Genomic DNA, 21,527 nt, shown 5'->3' with positions numbered 1-21,527 from the left:
TAAGACTGACAGCTTTATCTCCATCTGTGAGCCGACTGTCTAGAAAGTGTGGGAGCCTCCACGTCTCACAAACCTAAGGGCCTTCACGGCCTGTTACAGGGATATATTTATTTTACAGTTTTATGTCATTACACGGTCAAGGCAGTGGATGTGAAGTAATTCCTTCCAACAGTATTAAAATCCGTTCGAAAGTTAATAAATAGGCATGGCCCATTCACCCATCGAGAGCACCAAAAATACTGACTTATTAAATCGACTTCACAGCTCAGAGTCCTCACTGTGAAGCTAATAGTAAAGGAATTGAGTGCCATTTATGGAATATCATACTAACAAGACTTAAATACACAAATAATAATAATGTACGTGTTTATTGTGTAAGAACTATCGAAATGCAGGTCTCCCTGTTGCCCGCCCTCATAAACGAGACGTGTGAGCAGGACAACTCTCAATTCACGCTGTTCTTCCTTCCAGCAGACGTCCCTCAAGTACGTCGTGGTTTCACACAGCTTGAAAGTATACGAGCACACCCTATAATTAAGAAACTCCAGGCAGTTCATGTGACAGCCCTCCACTTCTTCCAACGAGAAGTGTCAGTCCCAGAGCGCCCTGCCCAGCTACTGTCTTGTCTGTCTTACTCGGCCTGTCAGCTGATTCACAAGAACTCTAGGATTAACTGACATCTTAATCCGCTGTAGACGGCCTAGAATTGTTGATGAGAGGCCAGATTTATAATTTCTGCTTTAACTTGCAGCTAAGGTATCAGAAATACACTTACCTTCTCACCAACGGTTAGTTAACGTAGATCGGTGGGGGGTACAAAGTAAACTCTATGTTAGGAGTATACCGCGAGAATGTTCGAGCCATTTNTATCTATCTATCTATCTATCTATCTATCTATCTATCTATCTATCTATCTATCTATCTATCTATCTATCTATCTATCTATCTATCTATCTTTCTATCTATCTATGGCCCTACAGACCCTGGACCTTGAACNATGTTCGAGCCATTTAAATTGTAATCCTCTAGTCCTCGTTACAGCTGTCTATCTATCTATCTATCTATGGCCCTACAGACCCTGGACCTTGAATCCTTTTTTCAATTTTTTGGTCTGTACACAGTCTGTAGGACTCCTTTGACAGGGATCAGCCCATCGCAATACTGCTACCTACACATAGAACAACACAAACACAGAATAGATGCGCACACATATAGACGTCCATGTCATGAGTGGGATCGAAGCCACGATCCTAGCGTCCGAGTGAGAGAAGGCAGTTCATGCCTTAGACTACCCGGCCACTATGATCAGTATCACTTATCTACAGCGAGTGCCAAAATTCATTAAATAAGTCAGTATTGTTAGTTTCCCCACAGAGATTCGAATCGGGCTCGCTCCGAATGGAAATTGAAAGCGTTATCGCTTGAGCCAACTTGCTCGGTAAGATGAGATTTACCTGATATTGACAGAAAATCGAGGTAGATTTTATCAGATGCGTCTGCTCAGAAGCATGNCAGAGATTCGAATCGGGCTCGCTCCGAATGGAAATTGAAAGCGTTACCGCTTGAGCCAACTTGCTCGGTAAGAAGAGATTTACCTGATATTGACAGAAAATAGAGGTAGATTTTATGATGCTGGAATACACTCTTCTCGAATATCGGTAAAGCAGACACCTGTACTGATGACTGTGTCGTGCCTTCGCGTCAGCTGATTATGAAGGATCAAGCACATGTGACGTCAGCAACCAGTGAAAGTGCCCGTGATGAGGTGTTTCCCTGTCATTCCTGTCTCTTCCCGGCCATTCACGCATCATTCGTTTTGTCTTCCCGTTATTTCTATTACAATCTCCCCTACGGTCAACGCCATACCCCATAATCCAGAGAGTAACGGCATCATACTGTGCTCCTTGGTCGCACGTGTTTCGTTGTGTCCACATCTGTATTCACGACCTCGTGCGAGCAGCTCACAGAGCTCAGCTTGCTAGAAACAGCATCTAGATGCATCTGGCCTGAATACGTTCGAGATATATCGATGATGGCAGCTACTCATTTCACTTTCATACTTGGCCGTCACGTTTTGTTTTATTTGATGACTCATGCCTGAAGGAAACGCCCACAGGTTTTTCGTTTTAAATATATTTAATTGGCTAAGGTAAGGACAGAAGTGAAGACGCAATAATATGCATGTCATTCTGCCATCTCCGCTACGTATCGTAAAATGCTTCTCAGTCAGTGGCCGTAGGATCGCTGCCGTTCAGCGGCTTCATTCACGGCGATCCGCAAATTGCAGCATATGTTATATGTTTCTCTTCACCTGGAGAAATTACAAATTTATGAAGTTTTTTTCATTTTGAATTTCCTTTAGTTATCAAACAGTTGGATGTTACTACATTAGTTATAATGTGAGCTACTCAGTGAATGGACGATATTGTTGTGATGTGAATTCATTAGCAATCGCATAGTATTGTTACAGTCTGACCTGGTTATTGGCAGCACGACACTGCATTGTGTTTCACGAAGCCTGTTGGTTCTGTACTTTGACTAGTACGGTCCCTGCTCCCTAGCATCCAGGTTATATTTCACGAAATCATTCCTGAAGTTCATGTCACGAGAAATGTATCTCCATTTCGAAGTCATTTTATTTCCTGGCTGTTTCCAAAACCAGGATCAGAGCTCGAAGCTAAAATATTCATAAATACGTGTGAGGTCCTGAAGGATCACACAAAGCTTTGTTTGAAAATAAGAGTGTAAATGGAGGAAAGACAACGCCATCTTTGTTAAGAACCTGTTTATATTCTCTATTTGAGCATCAGAAAAGTTATGCTACCTGATAAATTATGGTTAAACAACAGCAGACATCTTTCATTTATTCATGAATTCAGTTCGGTCCTTTATTGGTGACTCCATGGCAGGTTATTATTCACATTAAACCAAGCTCGTATATAATATCCATTTACGTGTATACCAGACAACATTATATTATTATTACATTAATATTTTAAGAAGTATATTTTTCAGTATGGTCCAGACCGGTTCTGGGGCCCGCCCAGCCTTCTAAGGAATAGATGCTGGGGGCTCTTTCCCCGGGTGTAAAGCGGCAGGGGAGTGAAGCTGACAACTCGCCTCCAACTAATGCCGAGGTCAAGAAAATGTGGATCTATACATCCCCTTCCCCACACACCTTCATGGCGTAGTGCTTAATTAGTTAAGCATAGGGACAACCTTACCTTTTTTTACCTTTACTTATTTGTCCATTTACGGTTTATTTAACGACTGTCAGAATCTCAGCCTATCTAGCATCTAATGGTAGGAATATATTAGTACATAATGAATTTAAAGGAAGCATCCATCACCTAATTTCAGGCATTTGCCTGGATGTCCTAAGGAAAACCACTAAAAATCTCAATGAGTATAGTCAGTCTTTGGGTCGAGATCTGAACCCGGCTTCTATCGAATACAAAGCAGGATTGCCACTCGCGGAACGTGACGAATTGCTGATAATCTTGTAATGTCAGTGTGTTACACAGACTGCTCCATCTGAAACTCAGCCAGACAGCAGCAGCGTATGTGAGACTTCAGGTGAGATCAGTATCCCCGTCTCATTCCGAACTTCCTTGTCAAAGGATGCATTGCTAAATGCTTCACGGACAGCAGCAGAAATTGCGATGCGAAATAATATTCGCGGCTGTACCCGCGGTGTGTACACTACGTTCGCACCTGCAGTGCTTCTGCGTGGCTGGCGATAGCAGCAGCCTAGCAACCAGAATGGCAATCACTTCGACGTCGAGAAGGAAATTGAGGGAACAGCTTCTGCTTTCATTTCTGTACCGTGTAACAAGATTGTTATTTGAGTTCTGCTTTAAATGGTACATCTGTATCTGTGCTACCATCTACCCTTCCTAAGCACGACTGACTAATGTAAGAGGGTAGTTCGTGAGTCTCGCACAGCTCATCGGAGCATGTCCTGGGTCCTGAATCTGATATCGCCCTTAAGTTTGGTCTGGAATTCGGCGTTGAGAGTCACTGACGGAACACTGTTTATCATAATAACCACGGGCTGGAAATTTGCTTCTTGAACCACGTGGCACTGTTAGTATAAAAAGAATTGTATTCATCGACATAGGAGCAAGTATAGCTCAGTCAGTACAGCGACGGGGTACGGGCTGGACGGTCAGGGTTCGATCCACGACAGCGGAAAAAATTCTTTTCTCCTCCATTGCGTCTAGACAGACAAGCCTCCCATCCAGTGGGTACCGGGTGCTCTTTCCGGGGTAAAGAGGCTGAGGCGTGAAGCTTACCACTCACTTCCTTCTAGTGCCGAGCTCAAGAATTGGGGAACTCTACCTCCACCTCCGTATGTCTCCATGGAGTGACGCTTAGTTAATTAATCACAAGGAGAATTTTACCTTTCACCTTTCTATTTATCGACATACTGTTCTCATACAAGTAAATTATTCTGATTTATACACTGATCATCTTGAACATTACGCGTCAGATTGCTTCAGTTGTACATTACTTGACATGTGGGTCACGTCGAGGATACGTCTGAAGTTATGAACCGTACACTGTGAAAATAATTTTCTTGCGAAACTGTGGCAAGACAGTCTGACATGGACATATTCAGTGGGTCGACCACGACGACATTCAATTATTAGTGGGCAAGGCCCACAAAGAGTGTGTTGTTCACGGTACGAGGGAGCTAGTTATTAGTTCTGTAATGAATTCGATTAAAATCGGCAGAGGATGTATAAATTGGGACTCGGAGCCCACAGCCTACAGCACGTGGACGTCTCTGTTACGTAACACGTTTTTATCTTTTCGGTAAATATTCTGTCAGGTTCAGATTTATGTGTCTTAGAGTTCCGAAGTTGCAGTACTGGTCGCCATTTTGTTATAGTCACTGGTTTGGCGAGATGAGCGAAATGTTAATCAAATTGACTTTCCAGTGGCACCAGACAAAGAGAAATGGGAGGGGAGCTCTTGGCTTCCTTGACCTCAGATTGTGTGCCAGCAAATATTTTTCAAAATGACCCAAACATTAAATCACTAGACTAATGTAACGTAGGACTGCTAATGAACAGTGGGCATTGCAAAGGGTGAACAAAACTATAGCGTGCGGCTTGTTCTAAAGGACACGAGACCGGATCCAGAACCGGTCCCATCGAGTGGCTACACACTCTGGTAGTTTATTTAACGAAACTGTCAAGAGCCCAGACTCCATAACATCTAATGATTGGATTATAGATAATGAGTTGGAAAAGAAAGCGACCTTTAGCTTAATTGAAGGTACTTTCTCGACAGATGCCTGGAGTAAAAACGCTGAGAACCTCAGCTTCACAAAGTTCAGATCAGCTCTGGAGTATATCTGCCTCCTGCCTAATAGCTACTTGGGTCTGTTTCCCTTGGGTGGTGTACCAAACGAAGCTTCAAGTTGCATCTCTATCTAGTGCAGAGACATGAGCGTGTGGAGTTCTCTGCTCCCCCATAACTTACGCTTTCGTGGCCTGGAACTTTATTAATCATAGGCATAGCCTACAATAACACAGAATGTTCCCTTTATCAGCATCAGTGTTTGTGACCTTGCGGATTATCTTGTGTGTTGGTAGTACCGTGACAAGATTGCATGCTGAAGTTCAACTAGCTAAGTTGTGATGAATTACAGAATTCCGAAAAGCAAGGATTTCGTATGATAGATCTGAGGTCTCTACTTCCGTCATTATGAAAGGATGTGACGCCGTATGGTCCGGTAGAAATTCGCCGACGTTTTGGAGGAATTTACTGCCTCCATCCATGGGTTCGAAGACGTGCTAATCAAACACTTAAGAAGAAACTAACAGCAACTTGAGAGCCACTGCTATAAAACTTTTACTTTTGGAATTAAAATCCTTCAGATATTCGATGAGATTTCTAAGACAACGGATCGGCCCATCGACAGCTGAGCAGCTCAGTCTTATCACTGTTGGAATGGATTACCATTTGCGGCTCACAAAATGCTCAAGACAGATGGCTTTACTCCGCATAGGCTACCTCCAAGTCTCCTCAATTTAAATTCAAATTAATTGATTTGGAACATTGTAAATATGAGGGATAAATAAATTAAAATGAATCGTGTTTTACCAAATACCACATGACATCATAGGAAAATCGATACATACGTCCATGCCCCGAAATTTCGTCACAGATTTTCGAGAGTTACAGCACCGTACGAAATTATTTACTTCACACCTGCTAATTCTATGCATTATAATATTGTGACATGTGGGCCGTTTCTAGGAAACGAAGAGGCAAACACGTTGTCACAAAGAGATTGATTCCTGGAAACCAGCTGGTTACGGAACGCGGTTTCCATGGATACGAAGAGGCAAACACATTGTCACAGAGAGACTGATTCCTGGAAACCAACTGGTTACGAAACGCGGTTTCCATGGATACGAAAACTGAAAGTTCTAGGAAACGAAGAGGCAAACACATTGTCACAGAGAGACTGATTCCTGGAAACCAACTGGTTACGAAACGCGGTTTCCATGGATACGAAAACTGAAAGTTGTAAACACCTAAGAGACCAGACGTTGCTTCGGAATTGGCACACGGTTTCCGAGACGACAGATTATGAAGAACAGTAACGGACCCCTTGGAGACGGTGCTCTCTGTTCGGTTCTCTCGCAAGTATAAGAGGGAGGTCGTTCGTCAATTCGAGAGATACGCGTGTGGAGGCGGGGTCGAATACCTCCACCGTGACCCTGCGAGTCGTAGGAGGCGACGAAGAGGGAAGTCTCAAACCTGAGACAGTAAAATAAGGTCGCGAGTCCCAAGGGACTCGGACCCGAGAAAGAGTCCGCTGGCAAGGACCAGCAGCATATACAAAAGATAGACCGGTCCTCTCGTCAGTGAGGGCGCCCCACGAAAACAAGACAATAACTGTCAAACAGTAATAAATATCCGCTGGGGCTCGCCACCAAGACTTACTTACTGACTGACCGTCAGTCGCACTGTGACTTTGACTTTGAATTCGAGAGATTCAGACAGGATTGATGGATTCTTCATTGAACATTCGTCAGACAGGAGTCGTAATTCATTCAGGTGGAGTTAAATGTTTGAGCTGCCATAGTTGGCTGCAATTGTAAAGAAGTGCCAATAAACCCAATCATCAAAACCAAAATCCATTATTATTAGTCACGCTAACCCCTTGTACCTGACAATGTTAAAAACGAAACGAATGTAAACGAATGTGAGCTAAATAGTAGTAATTTTCTCGGTTGATGCTATTTTCATGCAAATTATTACTTTTATTATATTATTCGGACTGAATGAGTTTAGCTCTTTCTAAAGTATCGAACAGTGTAGGTGTCTCACCCTTCATCCGAAGACGGAAACAGGTCTAGTTTCCGAAACGTTGTGTTTTCTAGTTTCTAGAATACCGGTCGATGGACAATGTCCGAAACCCCAGTAATTCTGAGTTTTACGAACACCACCGTCAGAACCCTTTAGAGTCTATTTAAATCAATAGATTCTTACAGTTTCTCTAAATGGCAACAGGGAGATAAAACCAGGTCACCGAACAGGCTTGTCTAGGAGTAAAACTCCGAATTTGTATTCAGGAGGTATTCGGTTCTAGACACGGCATGGAAATTGGGTGTCCTCCTAATTGAGGTTTCTCGTGGTTGACTTCAATTTCTTTACGCAAATTCCGGGATAATATCTCGATGAGGCTACGACCACTTCCACCGTCGTCCTTTCGAATTTATCAATTTATCATTCGTTAATCTGACGCTAAATATCTTCGAAAAAAAAATCAAAATTAGTGCAACATGCAGAAGAACAAGGCCAGAAAAGCTTTTGGAAAAAAAGAGAAGATCTTGCAGGTTGAACCGAACAACACCTGCAGGATGTAGATGGAATTAACCTACATGTCTAAGATGTCTCATCCAATCAGTCAGTTCAGCTTCGATATCTATCCCATCTGGACACCAATTATTGAAGAGGAACTCCGAAAATTACAGCTCCTCTCAATTTCGAGTATATGAGAATATTCCGTTTTTATGTTGGTAATATAATTTCCTCATTTATGTAACACTTATCGTTATTGGTTTATTTGCTATTATTCCTCTTTTGTATGTGGGAAAATTTCGTCTATTTCAATTTTAATCCCCTTTATTTTGTTAAGTGTTTATGTATATATAGCTTTGTCTTATCTGTGATTTAAATGCTGATTGACTGTGTCGTATTTTTGTTTTTCATATTGTTTATATGTAGTTGTCCTTTTAAGAATTTAACCGTATAAATCTAGCGTCTATTTTAGTTCGTCTCTGACATTATACACTCTAGCCTTTACATTATGCATGATCATAGGTGCAAGGCCTCGTGTATGTGACGTTCTAAATTTTTGGCGTTAACTCCCGTAGACGGTTTGTGTTTGCTTTAGTTTATATATCCTGTCTTATGTTGGTTAGGGTGTCTGGAGATATGGCCTAACTTTGTCATTTTGATTCAATTTAGTACGCCTTTTACCTGAGGACAAAGACATATGGTAGTCTAGTCTCCAAAACTTTGTTTCAAATAAAAACAAGTCTACGAATAAGGCTAATGTCCTTGAAGTCAATAATTCTGTCATTCGACGGCACATATTCTCGATACCTAAAGCGTCGTTAAATAATCCATGAAAAAGGAACGGAGTGTCTAGACTCCTGGTTTAGATTTAACAGAATTATGAGACATTCAAGGCTGAACAATTTTTTATGCGAGTTGTAGCGCCGTGTTGTCCAGCTCTGATTCATTAGCGCAGTCCATATATCTAATTGCAGAAGTACATGTCACTTCAGCGTGTAAATACACGACGCCTGGGACTGTCTGTCTATTCACATTGTCTTACGCGCCAAGATAAATAGATATACATATTCACTCACTGTCAAGGTGTTAATGGCCGCGGTGATGTAGTCGTATATTTCTTGAAATGTCCGTTTCCAAATTATATTCACTGAATTGTGTTTCGTTAGTCTCTGTCTGCATAACACCAGGTTCCTGCGGTACACAGATGCATTGCATGTACAGCCATAAAACGTCCTTACTCTGTGAACAGTATTATGCTTCTTTCTTAGAGACATGGTGTTTAGATTATAATGAAAATAGCTAGATGTAACTAGAGACCGTCTCTGGTCTAGTGGTTCCTGGCTACAGATCCAGAGGTCGTGGGTTCCAGTCCCGGCGCTACCAGATTTTCTGAGAAGCACTGGGTATGGAACAGAGTACACTCAGCGTCGTGAGGATAATTGAGGAGCTATTTCAAGGAAATGGCGTCTCCGGTCTAGAAAACCGAAATTGACTGCTGTGGGGATTCGTTGCCATGACCACGCGGCATCCTCTATCCGCTAAAGCTGGCACTAATTTCGTCGACATCCGGCGGTCGCTCTGTCGGTATAGATCGCTTACGTACTCAAGCCACGGAGTTTAGTCTTTAGTTTATATGTAACTAGAGAGAAGTGGGCCTGTAGTGTTGAAGTATGTCTCGCCCCTGGTTGATGTCAATCATTCCGCTGAGAAGAACGGCTTTGACCTGTACCGGTGAAGAGACTAACCTGTCTGAGGTTTCAGTGGTTTCCTCAGTCTCTTCATGAAAATGCCAGGAAACCTCTTAAACGGGGCCACAACGCCTTCCTTCCACATCTTTTCCAATTCATCATTCATTATCATCCAATTATAGCAAGCTGTATAGTGTAATTTGCTGAGAGCGTCGTTAAATAAACTACAAGAGAATAAATAAATAAATAAAATTACATCTCATTCACGGAGTCGTTGCGATTTCCGCCAGTACAAGATATTTCTCTTCTCTACAGCATCCAGATCGACTTTGGGGCAGTGGGTACCGGTGGCTCTTTCCCTGAGAGGTAAATTTGCAAGGGCATGAAGCTGATCACTCACCTCCTTCTAGTACTGAGGTCAAGAAAGTTGGGGCTATACCTCCACCCTCCCATATATCTTCATGGCATAGTGCTTAATTAATTAAGCACTGGGGCAAATCTACAAAACAAACAACAGACTCCGAGGCCTGTAGTCCGCAAGCGAACTATACCTACCGAGTGACCGCTGCTTGTCGGCAAAGTTAGTGCCAACTTTTGCGGATAGAGGATGTTACGCCTCACCTCTCATTTCCCATAAGCCCCATAAGCATGTCATTCCTCGCCTACCTAAATACCAACTTCCACTCCACTTCTGACATTCACGGACTACGATAGACTAAATGTGTCTCTGTAACCCCTGAACGCACGGCTTTTGTACCTCTCATCTTAGACTCCTATTCATCTTGAACAAACAGGATGACGTAGTTCTTTGTAAGGATTTCTCCTTCCAGAAGAAAGTTCAAAATTTACGTGCTCCAGTCCGCGTTTCTTTAAATGTCCTCTTGCGAAGTTGTCTCTTTCTTAGAGGACATTCAGTCCTACGCCTCTTGCGAAGAGAACAGCAGAAAGTCCAATATAATTTTTGTTTGTCCACAAAACTGGTCATGGATTGTGTAATTTAACACAATCACATAAACTGACTTATTTTATTATTCGCGTCCTTGGGACGTCATTCTACACACTGTTCTAACTGACTGGTCCATAACCAAATGCAGCTAAGCTGGAGAAGCCGAACAGAGCAACAGATATTCTTCGATCCTATGAGTGGGTGTTGCGATTTGCATACCCGGTTTCTGATCCGTGACATAATGCATTAAAGTTGGAATGTATTTTTATGGAAAGATGAATCGATATGAGCTATATAGGGAAATGTTAAGTCACAGTAAATATAAAAAGAGTAATTATGCGAAGTAGAGTAGTGACAACTGCCACGATACCCTTTGGCGGCTTTTCAATTGTATCTTTCGATCCGGATACATTAAAACTTACCATCATCTGTCTGTGAACCTAAAAATTCTAACTTTTGTACACATATATCTCCATCTTAAATTCAACTTACTAGTCACATTTCTTCCTTAATACATGTTTCGGCCGTACACCACCATCATCAGGTGTTGCTAAAATTGTTGCACTGTATGTTACAATTACGTATCGCCTGTGAACGCGATATTTCTTAATTAAAATGTCAGTGTCAGTGTCATTGGGAATTTGAATAAATGTCAACACAGGATGAAATATAAACTTGTGACTCCTTCTTTACCACACTACGAGTATAGGCGTAGTTAGTTGAGGGGCTATGCTACAAGCCGGAAGGTCGCGGGTTCAAGTCCCGATGAGGTCTTTGGATTTTTTCAGTTGACCTAATCCTTCCAGCCGCACCAGGCCCTGCGGTTTACTCAGCCTCTAATAGAAATGAGTATTAGGAATTAATTAAATAATTTTCCTGGGGAGTAAAGCGCGGCCGGCACGTAAGGCTGACAACTTTACCGCCATTTTTGAGCCGATTGTCTAGATAATGTGGGACCCTCAACGTCTCACAACCCTATGTGCCTTCATGGCCTGGTACAGGGATAGCTTTACTTTACTTTATGTAGGTATTCATTACTTTCTCCTATATGCTCCTTCTTTTGGCTTTGCACAGGACTCAACGTCCCGGCGTGGGTGGTTAGCAGTCCAGACTCGTATTTCGCGTCTTAGTGGGAGTCTTGTTATCCTGATCAAGATATTTCGTAATTTCCCTCATGATTTCTTCTTAATTGAGAAAACGTCATATTATTCGCTCCTACCTGATCTGTGCAGGTAAGGAAGCGTCGTTACAAAGCGAAAGAAACCACTGCAAGGAACCCTACGCAGTAGAATTCATCTTTTTTTGTTTTTGTTTATCGGCTTATCAAGGAATTCCTCGATGTTTCTTGAACCGTTGCCGTGTTCTCAAGAGCCTCCCAGGGGGCCCTGACTTGGGTCAGTTTAAAATTGTGCAATTCTCGCGTTCTGTTTCTTCACGATACATTTGAATGTTATTCTCCCGACTTTGGCTGGGCACTAAATTTAAGTTTTCAGACCTGAATATTGTACTCATTTTCTTCTCTCTTGTCCGCGACACATATCCCGTTCATCTCTATCCTCTTTCACTTGATCAGCTTAGTAATATTTAGTGAAAAGTGCAAATTACAAAGCTTCTCATTATGCCTATGCAATTTTCTCCAGCCCCTCGTTCCCGTGAAATCCCGAAGCGTTACGTAAAGTTTTATGACATGCGTGTGTTTTATGACGACCAGCTCGCCGCCCAAACTCCAAGCTGGAGAACCACCCATTGTCTGCTTTCTGCGACTGCTTCTTCAATATGTTCACGCCCATCTTTCATTTCTCTATTCGTAACAGAAGATGGAGCCATTCCTTGATTACGACAGCAAGAGGCGAAGTAAAATTCTCCATATGCTTAATTAAGAACCTCACATAGAGACATATTAGGAATTGGAGGCATATCTCCATGCATTCTTCACCTCGGCACTAGACTCTCCGTATGCTTTTCATCTGAGAAAAAATTCTCCGGCACCCACTGGGTGGGTGGGGAGCCGGGATAGCGCAGTTGGTATAGCGAATGGCTATGGGCTGCACCATCGTGACGCCGGAGTTTGAGTCCCGGTGGAAGCAAGATTTTTCTCCTCTCCACGTCGTCCAAACTGGTTCTGGGGCCCAAACACTCTCGTATCCAATGGGTACTGGGGGCTGTTTCCCTGATGTTAAAGCGGCAGAAAAAGTGAAGTTGGCCACTCACCTCCAACTCGTGCCAAGGAGAAGAATACTTGGATCTATGCATTCACTCCCTCACACGCCTTCATGGCGTAGTGTTTAATTAGTTAAGCATAGGGACAACTCCACCTTTTCCTTACTCATTGAACTGAAGGCTGGGTAGGTCCCAGAACAAAGCTAGATGCTGTGCAGAAGATTCAAGTTTCTTGTCTCTGTCGAGAGTCGAACTCCGGTCTTCCGAATCTATTGTTTCTATGCTGACTGAGCTGGACTGACTTAGTATGGGTTAAAATAGATTGACATTTAATAATGAACAGCTGGAATGTTAAGACAGACCGCTTTACCAGAATAATGAATGAAATTAAATTTGATACCTTATACAATCAATGATGAGTTTCCCCACCTCCTACTCCTTGGTCTCCAGCTACCAGGACATAAAGGGAGTGAAATCTGTTGCCATATAGAAGCAGAGAGCTGCAGAGAGGAGGGCCTGCAAATTGTGTGACGTAGTGAGGCAGATCTGGTCACGTGACTTTGTGTGTTTCCAGACTTGGAGCTGGATGCTGGAGAAGAAACAAGTGTGTGTACACCGACATTGAGTGACCGACGGTCTACGAAAGCTGACTTAGCCACAAGCTCGAACACACCTACACCAACAAGCAGGGGGAAGGACTTCTAGCAGCGGGCCCGGCGCATACAGCCGCTAGTGCAAGGACTTGTTCGCTTCGCCACCGGCACTGGTGAGTTAGTGAGAGCGAGTACTCCACCTGGGGTTGATTGGGTTTGTAACGACCCTTGTTCAGATGCATAGGTTACATAGCGCCGAATATTATGATTATTGTTGATAACGTGGAAAGAGGGTCCCGTATCCTGGTATAAGACCCTAACCGAGCATTTGCCAGGACAGATCGAAGGAAACGCGCAAGGTACTGCAAGACGGCTGGTCCCCCAACCGAGAGTCTGATCCGAGACCTCCTGATTGCAAAGCAAGGGTATCAAAAAGTCGACAACGACTGTTATTAGCATGACAGACGTAAGCGGATGGGGGGGGGGGGGTTCAGATAAATAAATTTATACAATCCGCAATTTCAGGGCAGTGAAAGAAAGTAAAGAGGACATAAATGGTACTGATAAGGGCGCAAGTCTCATTGCGGAACCCCATAATGTCACCGCATGTTTGGAAACAGTCAAAATCAGATTAACGTTTCAAATACGTAATGAGTTTTGAAATATGTATGATGCGACATTTAAGTGGAGAATTGAGGAGAATACCCGACAAGGAACTCTGTGACTCACAGTTTTTCCCCCGTAAAAGGTAAAGGTACAGTTATAGTTGCACTTATTTATGTAATTATGAACTATACCATGAAGCCATGTTGGAGAGTGGAGGTATAGTTCCACCGTTCAGCCATATTGGAGAGTGGAGGTATAGTTCCACCGTTCTTGTTTTGGTACTATGTGGAGGTGAGTTTTCAGCTTCACGCCTCTAACGCTTTAACCCCGGGTTTAGAACCTCCAGTATTCATTGGATATATCGCTAGTGGGCTCTGTAGCCATCCTGGACGCTATGCAGAGGAGAAAAAATCTTGCTCTGCCGGGAATCGAACCCTGGTCGGCCAACAAGTACCCTACTCGCTGTACCGATTGTGATACCTTGGCTCATAGTTCCCTGATTGCTGTTAGAATATAGTTTAATGAGGTTTGACGTTTTATTCGAATGGGGAAAGAAGCTTGACAAGGAAACCTTTTGCAAAGTGGCGATGGAGGAGTTAACAGTAAAACAGAGCTTAATAAAATCAAGTATGAAGATGTGAACAGAACTGAAGTGGCTGAGGATCTGGTCCGAGAACGGATCTGCTAGTTATTAGCGTCTTAGCTGTGTGTACCTTTGTTCGTTGGTTCAGTTGCCAGTCGGTTGTATAACTTGCATCTAAACTACAAAGTGGCGTCTCTACGGTCTCTACTGCGTACACAGTGAAAGGTACAAGTATGGATAAAATGATACAGTGATACCAACAAAATTGGAAAAGAATGATTTGGGAAGAATGGAAAGAAACCAACCGAATTGTTCCTTTGTCCTTCCGATACCGAACGAACAGAAGACTTAGGGAGACCGAAACTTCGGTACAAAAGACTAAGACAATCTTGGGATTTATAAGAGGCCCTAAAGCTCTGAACTTAACAAAGTTGAAGATAATAGCATATGCTGTGGTTATCCGCCTGTACCTTTCACTACTTAGCTGCCTCGCTGTGCCTCAACAGAAACAGATCTCAGGGCAAACGTGTTGGACCCATACCTCAAGGTGTTACAGTTTGTACTGTCCCTTTCAGTATATTCATTTTATTCCAGTATTTATCTGGGAGTATTATAGTTTCGGAAAAAGATAGTTATTTATATTGCTCTTCACGCAGACATTTAATTAAAAATTGGGGGAAAGAATTATGGATTACTGAAATGTTTTTGTGTTTTAATTTCAAGCAAATTCGTTTTCAGAATTGTTTTGTGTCTGGACTGTTGAAAGAAAACTGTCTGCTTCATAAGGTTACTGTTCGGAGCACCAAATAGAAAGCCGTTCGTCTAACGATTCAAGCCTTAGGTTATGGAGAGAACAGAATTAATGTATAAAAATGCATGTCACTTGCTATAACTGGTTATAAAGATTACGTTATATTGTTGCAGAATATCTGTTTGACGACAAAACTTCATTTTGATTAATTGGTCTTTCTCTCCGTTACTGTTCCAGATGAAACAGTTGGTATAATATTTGTATTGTGGTGTCGAAGAATTGAAAATGTCATCTTAACATGCGTTAAATTAAATCTTGTCGTTAGCAATGACTCAGGTATAGGGCCGTTTCTTGCTATCGCTTAGAAATGTGGCAAACGTGACTTTACATGGTTTCTTCATAGAAGTGTAATGAAAGCTGTGGTATATCTAATAGATAGCATGTTTAATACTCAACAAACTTCAGTTTGACAGGCGTGATAAATGCCTTGAATTCTATACGTGTTCATCTATGACAGTGGCCCTGCGGGCTAGTGGCACTTGAAGCAAGGAATTAAATCTTCTGAAAGCGCCAATAAAAATCCTGCATAGGCTGTATCTTGCATGTACCATAGTATTATCTTCTGTTCAGTTGAAGGCAGTTTCTTGTGGCGCTCTATTGTTAAGATATTTTCAGAAAATTTGGGTTAAAGGCAAAATTATCAAACTGACCCCTCTCTTCTATTCGTATGAATGTTAATAAGTGGCTATCTCAAACCTGAATTGTTTAGGAATCTCTTATAGAAACATAGACATGTAACTCTTTCAGAAACGTGGGAGGATTCGTTTTATGTATTGATTGCTGTATCCTGTTTATGGTTTACGTAACATCGTCTTTGCCCGTCACAGTAGCCGAGCGGTCTAAGGCATGCACTGTCTTCGCTCGCTCGAAAACCGAGATCGTGGGTTCGAATCCCACTCAGGGCATGGATGTTTGTGTGCGTTTTTCTGTGTTTGTGTACAGACAGAGGCCTTGCGACGAGCTGATCACTCGCCCAAGGAGTCCTACCGTATGTGTAAGATCTAGTAAACCGAAGTGAAACGGAAAGTTTCATGGAGGTAGGTCTAGGCCCAAATTGGGGCTGTAGCGCCACAGAAAAAAAAAACTCGTCTCTAATGACTCAGATTATGTAGCGCCGAACGGTATGACGATTGTTGAGAATGAATTGGAAAATATACCAAAGGATCCCAGAGGTTCAGCATAACGGTAACGCTCCAGACTGTCGGATGCTAATGGGTTCTGGCATGTCCAGTGATTGAGGTTAGCTCTTTCTGAAGGTCCCAACAAAGTAGGTGTCTCCCTCCTCACGTGAGGACGGAAACAGATTCATTTTCAGAAACGCTGTGTTTTCTAGTTTCTAGAATACCGGACGATGGACAGAGTCCAAGCAGCCAGTAATCCTGAGTACTCTAGACTCTTGTTCAGGAGATGATCGCATAGAATCTCGACCAGAACGTTGCCTATCCTGAGAGGTTTCTCGTGGTATTTCTCAATCCCCCAGACAAATTCTGGGATCATGCTTCGATTAGTGCACTACTGCTTCCTTCCAAATCAATTGCATTTTATCAGTCATCATTCCATTCGGCGCTGTAGTCTCTAGAAACTGACAGCATCGTAAAATAGTCCCCAAAAAGAGGAAAGATGGTGAAAGAAGCAGTCATAGTACAATTTGAGGTACTATCCTAGAATTTGCCTGGAGGGACAGAGTAATACCGCGATAATCCTCAGTCAGGTTAACAGGTCTCCTAGCTGAGATTATAACCTTGGACCTCCCGAATACGAGAAAAGGAGCTCGGTGATTTGTATTTTGGAAAACAGGATCCCTGGAATGTGCTTAACTGCTATTTGTATCGTAATTTATTTCGAAACGCTATACCAGCTGTAGAAGTGGGATGAGGGGTGTGATAATGGTAGGGACAGAAAGCAGTGCCCTGTCATATAGGCCAATTCAAGCCTTGTCCATGGCACTGCCACGTGAACCGAACTGGCCTACTTGGAAGCACTAATACAGACAATTTCGGAACCTAGCTAGCTGCTACCTTAGGGATCGCAGAGCAGCATTAGACTTTTGGCAGGAAGATATCCGGATTCCACCGGCGGTAGTGGCCGGCTGAGTGTGTCACGAATTCCGTATTTACTATTGACATGCCTTCCAGGGCGGTACATTTTTCCGAGGGGCGCCAAGTGTAGAGCGTGGGCCTTAGCAGCTGGAAATGTCTTCTGGACTTTTCATCAGATTTATTGTGACGCGCCGTTGCCACGCAACCAATGCTGCACATAAATTTAATTATTACACAGTATATATATATTCGACCTGTGTTGTCGTCACGAAGCCTTTTTACAGTGTATGTTTATTTTGTATTATTACACTATTATTATCACAGTTATAGAGAGGGGGAAAGAGAGAGATAAAGCCGTACATCAGGCAGTTAGTCGCCAACCTCCCGTTGTGGCGGTGTGGGTTCAATCCCGCTTTCGTTCATGTAGGATTTGTGGAAGATAAAGTGACGCTTATTCCACGAAATGCTCCATTGCTCGCATCCGTCATCCAGGGCTGGTACCTCTCTTCAACCCCCCTACCAAGCTACTCAGTCTCACTCCACTCTAAGAATACAAATATGTATATGCAGGGCTTGGAGTGGGGCGGGATGGTATCCCGGTTCTTTTCTAAATGGCTTAAAAGCATCCCGTTACTTCTTTGGCAGTAAATGCCTATGAATTAAAAGGGGAAAACCATCCCGGTTCTATTTTCATTCCACCTCAAGCACTGTGTATATGTATAAAAAGGTAAAGTTATCCCTGTGCTCAATGAATTAGGCACTACGCCATGAAGGCGTAGTTTAATGTATAATTAGTAGAATGTATAGATCCATATTTTCTTGACCTCGGCACTAGCTGGAGGTGAGTGGTCAGCTTCACCCCCCTTCCACATTATCCCCGGCGAAAGATCACCCGGTACCCATTCGATTGGAGTTTGGGTAGACCCCAGAACCGGTCTGGACAACGTGGAGAAGAGAAAACACTTGACCCTACCGGGACTCGAACTCCGAACCCTCCGTCGTCCAGACCGTTGCCAGTCGCTATACCGACTACACTACCCCGGCTCCTTATGTATATATATAGTTTCTCATTAAATATACGTGTATGTTCTCCCAAACTAACAACTTGATTGAATTAGGTCGACTTATTAAAAATGAACTTACTAAGTTTGACCCTAGATCAGCGGTTCCAAAACTTTCCTGGCCCTCCGCCTCCCTGATTCCAGAAGCTCATTCCCATTGCCCTCTGCCCTAACCTGCATTCTTGAGAACGTCGATGTGCACAGTCCACTGAGGAAGATAATAACAATAAAATAAAATACCATAATTCGTAACTACTTCACGGTTAGTAAATTCTTAATACGATGGATGGGCGTGATGAAGTAACGCCAGTTTCCCAGTGTCTGGCCTGAAGTCACTTCAATCGTAAATAAGCGAACAACGCTCTCGGAAGGCCCCATCACCAGGCTCCCTTCCGCCCCTTGCCTTTTAGCGCCCCCCTCACCGGCCGGTCCAGCTCATTTGGGGAACCACTGGTATAGATGACATCGTTGTGCTCTTCTAATTCTCTCCAATTTTTTTTAATTTTATATCATACTCATTTCAAAATATGCATTTTAATTCCCCACAGTATTTGTATTAAACCTTTATTGTCTGGATTCTTCTAAATAACATTAAATTCAAATCGCACCTCAGAAGAAACACATAACGTCTCCATTACAGATAATGCTGTTTAGGGAAATAATCGTTGTGTATTCTGGGAACCTTGTGAAACACACAGGTACATTCTGTGGGCAGAATGCAGAGTTTTAACATGGCAAAGCAGATTGTGCAGTTAGTATAGTGTGACATTATAACTGTGATAATAGTTTCGTAGCACTGGGACATATGAGAAAGCCTGACGAAGACCCGAATAATTCGAAACATGTAGCCGATAAAGTATGAGTATGAGGGGTGAGCCATAAAACTGCCCCTAGCACTGCGACCTTTAATGGTCTATCGTGCTTTGTGGCATATATTTTTAGTATAACACTGAAGTTCATGTGCAGCATTGGATCTGTGATGATGGTAAAATATAGGCAATAAATCTGTACAAATTCAAGATGGTGTAGAAGTACCATCTTCGAGCAAGCATGTTAACTCCTTGAGCTTTCTCTTCACACCATCTGCTGCCGTACACAGTGTGTGTACACAAATTGCTACATTCTGTATGGTGAAGAGAATCTGTGAAAAATGAAATACGGAGAACTTGTTTCAGGGTTACCTAATGGTGCTTTATAGCCATCAGATTTGTTGTATAGTACCTTATGGTGTTACATTATAAATGATGATTTAGATTCTGTGTGAACTGAAACCGACTTATACCGACCTAGCGACCGCCGCTTGTCGGCGAAGTTAGCGCCAACTTTAGCGGATAGAGGGTGTCGCGTGGTCAGCGCAACGGATCCCCACGGCCGTTGATCTCGGTTTTCTAGACCCAGAGCCGCTGTTTCCTTGAAATAGCTCCTCAGTTATCCTTACGAGGCTGAGTGGGCCCCATTCCAGACCCACTACTTCTCAGAAAATCTGATAGCACCGGGAATCGAACCCGGGACATCTTGATCTGTAACCAGGAACCCTGACCATTAGACAGCAGGTGGGTCGGTATAGTTCGCTTGCGGACTACAGGCCTCGGAGTTTGTTTTTGTTTGTGAACTGAAACGGTGATCGTCTAGTTTATCACTGTATGCACCACCTGCTTAAACAAACAGAAGCACTGGATCCCGCCCACGGAGTGTACCGCATTTACGCGTTTGTATGGTTCTCGCAATAAATGAATATAAGGTAAAAGAAGATAAAGCAATCCCTGTGACAGGCCGTGGAGGCCCGTGGTTTGCGAGACGCTGATGTTCTCACATTTTCTAGACAATTGGCTCGCAGATGAAGGTGATGTCAGTCTTACGCGCCTGCCGACCTTTACCCCCAGGAAGATTCCTGGAACGCTGAGTCGACCCTAGGGCCATAGTGCTGCTGGAAGGATTAGGTTAATTGAAAAAAATCCGAAGAACTCATCTAGAATCGAACCCGCGACCTTCCGGCTTTTAGCATAGTGCATCAACCAAATACGCTACCTCTTGCCCCCCACAATGAAAAGATTTTCCCTCAAACTGCATTAAGGGGTTGATCTTTGTAGCGGAGGTGTACTGTGTTTCCTGTGAGGTGCGAACGGAATTTGTATATTTGTATGTATCAGAAGAAATTTAGTCTTTAAAGGGTTAATGTACAGTAGTATACCCGATTTTTTTTTCCTGGCAATATAATGGAAACCACAGAAATCTTATCCCGATAGCCGATGATCGCTCCGAGACTCGAAGTCGCACTTTCCAAATAAGAATCAGGTCTTTCCCATTAGCCACTACTTTTGGACGAAACTGGGAAGTGTGTGTGAGAGATAACAAATAAGGTACATACAGTCCTCAACGGCTCTGCACCCGGTACAGAGACAATGTTGCGTCGAATGAAAAGGTAAAAGGTGAAGTTGTCCCTGTGCTTATCTAATTAAGTACTACACCATGGAGGCGTATGGGGAGTGGATGTATAGAACCATATTTTGACCTCGGCACTAGTTGGAGGTGAGTAGTCAGCTTCACACCCCTGCCGCTTTACCCCCTGAGAAAGAGCCCCCCGTACCCATTGTATAGGATGATCGGTGGAACCCAGAACCGGTGTGAATGATATGGAGTAGAGAAAATTCTAACCCTACCGGGACTCGAAATCCGACCCCTCGGTCATCCAGTCTATAGGCAGACGCTAAACCGACTACCCTACCCCGACTCTTCGAATAAAATTGCAAGATGAAAGTATGTGGTCACATGGGGACTAAGCAATAGTGGCTTGGCGCTGGGCAGGTTTTCTACGAGTACTTCGATTTCCCCTGCCAATCTTCATGCCACCAATTGCTCTACAATCACCCTCACCTATCATCTGGGGCTGGGACAATAGGCCAGACGTGGCCGCAGTACACGGGACCTAGTCCCACCCCACTAGCAGCAAAGGAAAAAAAAAAACGAACCAACAACAACAGTGGCTTGTTTCGGAGTAGTGTCGCGCTGTTCGCATGGCGACGCTGCAGGCAGCCATAAAAAGGCCTAGTCAGGCTCAGGATCTGAGTTGCGTACGTATCGAATGAAAGTTACATGCACTGCACTGTACTCTTCCAACACTTGCAACATCCCCCCCCCCAATTTCCATACCGTTTGCAGTTAATTACTTTTGGGGTGTTAACATCGTAAATTAACATTTTTTCCCCCCTTGGCACT

General features: G+C 43.2%; 2 protein-coding genes across 8 annotated transcripts in view; both read left to right on the top strand.

Annotated features, from left to right (window-relative positions):
- LOC117282630 overlaps positions 1-13,339 on the top strand; it is a 94,598-nt gene extending 81,259 nt beyond the window's left edge. Inside the window, exon 3 of the mRNA XM_033753072.1 lies at positions 13,193-13,339. Within this exon, the coding sequence (XP_033608963.1) occupies positions 13,193-13,323 (131 nt within the window). The 3' untranslated portion in view covers positions 13,324-13,339. The remainder of the gene's footprint in view (positions 1-13,192) is intronic.
- LOC111868465 (mucin-12) overlaps positions 13,296-21,527 on the top strand; it is a 194,903-nt gene continuing 186,671 nt past the window's right edge. For 4 of the 7 annotated variants that reach the window (XM_033753069.1, XM_033753070.1, XM_023859107.2 and 1 more), the window contains exon 1: positions 13,298-13,384. The gene's annotated coding sequence lies outside the window, so the exon portion shown is untranslated. Of the gene's footprint in view, positions 13,385-21,527 lie in introns of all 7 variants that reach the window. The other 3 variants (XR_002843514.2, XM_033753071.1, XM_023859112.2) reach the window with 2 other exon arrangements.

Source organism: Cryptotermes secundus, unplaced genomic scaffold, assembly GCF_002891405.2.
Source record: "Cryptotermes secundus unplaced genomic scaffold, Csec_1.0 scaffold169, whole genome shotgun sequence".
Lineage (NCBI taxonomy): Eukaryota > Metazoa > Arthropoda > Insecta > Blattodea > Kalotermitidae > Cryptotermes > Cryptotermes secundus.
This window is presented reverse-complemented; position numbering and strand designations above follow the sequence as displayed.